The sequence below is a fragment of the Gavialis gangeticus genome, unplaced genomic scaffold, assembly GCF_001723915.1.
Source record: "Gavialis gangeticus isolate Ggan-Ray unplaced genomic scaffold, GavGan_comp1, whole genome shotgun sequence".
Lineage (NCBI taxonomy): Eukaryota > Metazoa > Chordata > Crocodylia > Gavialidae > Gavialis > Gavialis gangeticus.
This window is the reverse complement of record NW_017728980.1, coordinates 6,338,441-6,342,925: the sequence shown is the minus strand read 5'-3', so window position 1 is coordinate 6,342,925 and position 4,485 is coordinate 6,338,441. Positions and strand designations below refer to the sequence as shown.

General features: G+C 50.0%; 1 protein-coding gene and 1 long non-coding RNA gene across 2 annotated transcripts in view; one reads left to right on the top strand and one right to left on the bottom strand.

Moving 5' to 3' along the window:
* Positions 1–4,485, bottom strand: part of ADAMTS15 (ADAM metallopeptidase with thrombospondin type 1 motif 15) — a 31,753-nt gene that overhangs the window by 4,175 nt on the left and 23,093 nt on the right. Inside the window, exons 4-5 of the mRNA XM_019509460.1 lie at positions 3,557–3,840; positions 2,462–2,639 (exon numbers count right to left, since the gene is read on the bottom strand). Of these exons, the coding sequence (XP_019365005.1) occupies positions 2,462–2,639; positions 3,557–3,840 (462 nt within the window). The remainder of the gene's footprint in view (positions 1–2,461; positions 2,640–3,556; positions 3,841–4,485) is intronic.
* On the top strand, positions 3,860–4,439 carry LOC109292165. Its single transcript, XR_002096051.1, has 2 exons — positions 3,860–4,209; positions 4,349–4,439. It is a non-coding gene; the product is annotated as an uncharacterized LOC109292165 (long non-coding RNA).

Below are 4,485 nucleotides of genomic sequence, written 5' to 3'. Positions count from 1 at the left end.
TGCAGAGACAGCTGAGCTAGCTGGCACAGGGGATGTGGAGGTGGAGGAAATGCTCACTGTACATGCCTTTCCATATGGGCCTGCACATAAGCTGCACACATCAGGCCTCAGAGTTCCTCACTTGAGAGCCAGGCCCTTGCTGTCTCCCTGTACAATTCCAGGAGAAGACCACACTCAGCCATGCCTCTCATTCACCTTCCCTGCCACGTACATGAACACCAGCGACACAGGGTGCGTCCCCATATGCAGGGATGTGCACTTGCAGCAGCAAAAACAGTGGCACAAATTTGTGCCTCTACTTTTTGCCACAGTGCATGCCCCTGCATGTGCATCTTGGTGTGGGGCAAACTGCCCCACTTCAGGGAAACTGCACTTTCCTCACTGCTCCCAGCATGCTAGAGGAGCTGGGTGCCAACTAAAGGAGGAGTGGAGATGCTCTGGCTGGCAGCCAGAGCATCTCCCTGGAGAACTAAGTCTCCCAGTCTGCTAGCACGTGCTCTTCTTGTGTGCACGCACCATGCTGTTTTTTCCCCCCATGGTGGGTTTTGTTGGGTTTTTTTTTTTTCTGTTTTGTTTTTTATACCAGGATTTCCTGGTAGCAAAATTTTCCCTCAGTGTAAAGCACATTTTAACATTCTGGGTGTGCAGCTTGTGGCACCACAGAGACGTTTGCAGCACCACAAGCTGCATGTGCCTGCCGGTCTGGATGTGGCCTTATCCACTTCCCCATGCTGCCCTCCACCTGCTAGGGAACAGGATGCTCATGCACAGTAAGGAGGTGTTCAGGCACTGCTAGTACCCACCATCCATCAGCACAGTATCTGATCTTCCTCCAATGAAAGTCAATAGCAAAGCCCATGGCAAATTTGGTGGAGTGCCTGGCACTTCTCCCTGTTTGGGACAGGGCCTCTACTTTTGCCAGGGGGAAGGAAGGAGTGGAGAGTTCAGACTGTCATTGTTGCTCGTGCAGGAAAGACATGCACTCCAGGTTTGAGCACTGTGCAGTCACGCCTCGACAGAGTGTGACCCCTTGCATCACGTTGGCAGAGCCGGGTTTTCTGCTGGTGACAACTCTCTAATCCAGGGGCAGGCAATTATTTCAGGTGGAGGGCCACTTACTGAGTTTTGGCAAGCCATCAAGGGCTGCATGACAGGCAGCTAGGGACAGATAAATATTAATTTTCTAAATTTTTTAGGGGCCCCACGGACTGGATAGAATGGCCCGGCAGGCCACGTGTTGCCCACTGCTGCTCTAATCCCTTTCTGCTTTAACTAAGTAAGTTTGATTTACGTCAACTAAGTATGTGATGTAAAACTCTGTACTAATGCCCAGGGGTAAATGAGCACACGGGCTGCAGAGCAAAGGAAACAGGGCCTCCATCTAACAAAAATGTCTGCAAACCTTGCAAGTAGCAGCAGCTGTGGAGGTGGCATTAGGTAGCTGATTGTGTGAAACGTTGATGATTTCTTTTTTTCTGAAAAAACATGGTTTCCTTCCCTCAGTTTAAAAGTGTTTGAAATACTCCAAGAATTTAAAGTGCTGATTTTTGGAGGGGGGGGGGGGTTGCAGGGGGGCAGGGGAGGGGGAATATTTTCCGTATTTTTTACATTCTACTCTCCATTCTGCTGTGCATGGGGAGAGAAAATAACCACAGACTCTCAGTCTGAGCTTTACTCCCCAGTGATGTAACCACTCCCTGATAGACCAGGGGGAGTTAGGCTGGAGGCTAATGTAGGGATGAGCACACCACTAGTTCAGGTGAGCGGACTGATGCAGATAAAATAATAAGCCAGTTAACTCCATATCTAACAATTTAAGCCACATGTTTGCAGATACAGTCATTTTCCTCCTCTAGCCACATCAACCAGGTTTTCACAGGCCAGGACAGAAATGCCATAAGACTGAGGATTTCTACAGAATTTCTATCCCAGAAGAACTGGGAAGATTGAGATTAAAGATGCTGATAGCGAGACAGAAGCTGGGATTGAATGAGAGCAACAACAGTCAGTATGAATGAGCAAAACTGGGACGTGACACTTCCTGCCTTCAAGCTACTGCCTACTTTCCTCTTTAGATCCTCCCTAAACCAATTGGATGGCTGAAATATTTGGAGCCCTTTCTTCCCTTCTGGCTAAAACAAAGGCAGAAGCATGAACACCCCAGCTCCTCCTTCAGGACATGTCTGCAGATTCCACAGGTCCAGTTATCACTTCATTATTTGAGTGCTTGAACTGTGCCCCTCCATCTCCCTGAGCTGCTGCTAATTTCAATGCTATACTGCACCATGGACGCAATGGCGAATCCACTGCCAAGAGGCTGTTCCAGGAGCAGGCAGCTGCCCGTTTTCTTTACCGGTGCTATTTAAAGGCCCTTTCAATTCACCAACAGTCCTCAATATCAACCAGTTCCAGAAAAGGTTCTTCCCCTCCCAGCTGGCCCCTTCCCTGGGGGAAGCCTTACCTGAATCGGAGCATGGATCTAGGTTGCAGGACCTGTACTTGACACGGATGCCTTCACAGTACTTCCCTCCATTGGCAGGCACTGGATTGTTGCATTCGCGCTTGGCCAGCTGGACTCCTCCACCACAGGTCCGAGAGCACTGGCCATAGGGTGACCACTTCCCCCAGTTGCCATCCACCTGCCAGGAAATGGGATGTTAAGAGGAAAGCGCCTTTACCCTGCAGCAATATCAAAACCAGCACGTTGTGCCATATCTGGGCTCTCAGCAGAGTGGACCAGACTCAGTGGGAAAGATCCACAACATACCCAAGACTGACCAGAGGATCTTTCCCTGGGGGAAATATTCTACCCTCTCTGGCTGTTGCACTCAACAAAAGTCATTCGGAAGAAACGCCTACTGGGCACCAGCAACAGCAGCAAAATGGTATTAAGAATAAGCCCTGTTCTCAAACAAAAGTGCAGTCAGTAGAAGTCCCATTCCTGCAGCACAAGAGCAGCAACTAAGACCTGACACCCTTGGCAAAATCTTATTGTTTAATTCCCTTCCTTCTCTACCCCAGTTGCTTTTGATACAGCAACAGCCACGGACACAAATGACCTCAGGGCTTACTAATGCAAAGTAGGGCCCTTCTGTTCTCTATCGCATCTCAGCCTGGCCAGTGAGGCAACTGAGCGTACAAGTGACCTGTCCAAGACCAGGGTGCCCCTTGCAGGGAGACTGGAGTTACCCAATGTGGAAGATAACTGCTGCATGGCACAGCTTTCTAGGGAAACCATCACTTTCTGTGGGTTAAAGGATGATGAAAATCAACACTCCTGGGCCTGGTGCCACATGGTGCAATTAGAAAACATCTCCCTGGGGCTGAGCAAGCTGCTGCAATCAAAGAGGGTTGGTGCCATACCAAGCCTCACTATCTGGCAGGCTCTTTTCCACCACATCTGCAGTGAGCTCTGGGGAGCCAGCTTGCATCAGGGTTCAGTGCAGATAGGTCTACAAGCTCCATATTGCACTCTTCAGCCCAAGCTGCAGCCTTCATGTGAGTTGCCTTGGCCTCCCCACTGACACCCCCCAGCACAGAGCAGGCCGGTACTCACCCTGTACTTACTGATGTTATGCCTCTCGACGCAGGCTCCCTTCATGCAGAACCTTCCCTCTCCACAGCTGGTGCCGTCAGCCCAGGGGAAGTGGCGTGTCTGACAGACGATCTGTCCCCGAGCTTTTCCTGTGCACCACAGCTTGGTGCAATACTGCATGTAGGGGCAGGGCTTGGAGCCGATGCCAAAGGCCAGCTCACACTGCTGGTTGAGGGTGTAGCTGGCCCCAGGGAGGTCCTCTGGCAGAGGGATGGGCTTGGTGGGTTGGTCCAGCAAGCAATCCCCTGTGGGGCAGTGAAAGAAGAGAAATGCTCAGTGAGACACAATCAGAATGACCCGAGTTTCAGTGCTGGGTACTATCGCACCCATCTTCTTGTAGGAGAAAAACAAAACAGTCACAGCTGGTAAATAGAGAGCCACATCACACTGCAGAACCCATGGACCTCAATGCTGCAAGAAGCTGGCAAGTAAAGCTGTGGCTGGATTGATTGATTTATTCATAGCTGAGCAGGAGCCATGTGATAATTTTTTTTTCTAATCAACATTATCTGTAGTTTTCATAACTACCAGCCAGCTTCCACTGGGACAAGTGTCCACTGTGCAAACAGCTCCAATACAACTGGCACTGCCAAGTACCACCATGAGACCAACCAGTGACTGACTACGCTCAAGGTTAATAGCTGAGCTTTTCAAGTCTGTCTAAGGGACTTAGGCACATATCTCCCATCGATATTCTACCCTCCCAATTTCAACCAGTACTCTGCGTTGGCAGGTGAATGGAGCTGTTCAGAGGGGCATTTTGGGCCAGGGGGCTCCAACAGCAGAAGCAGCGAGGCCTTATAGGTCTGCTTTAAAATCAGGTCCAAGGCAAGTAAAGAGTTACAACCCCCCCCCCCCCAAAAAAAAAAAAAAAAAACAAACAACAAAAA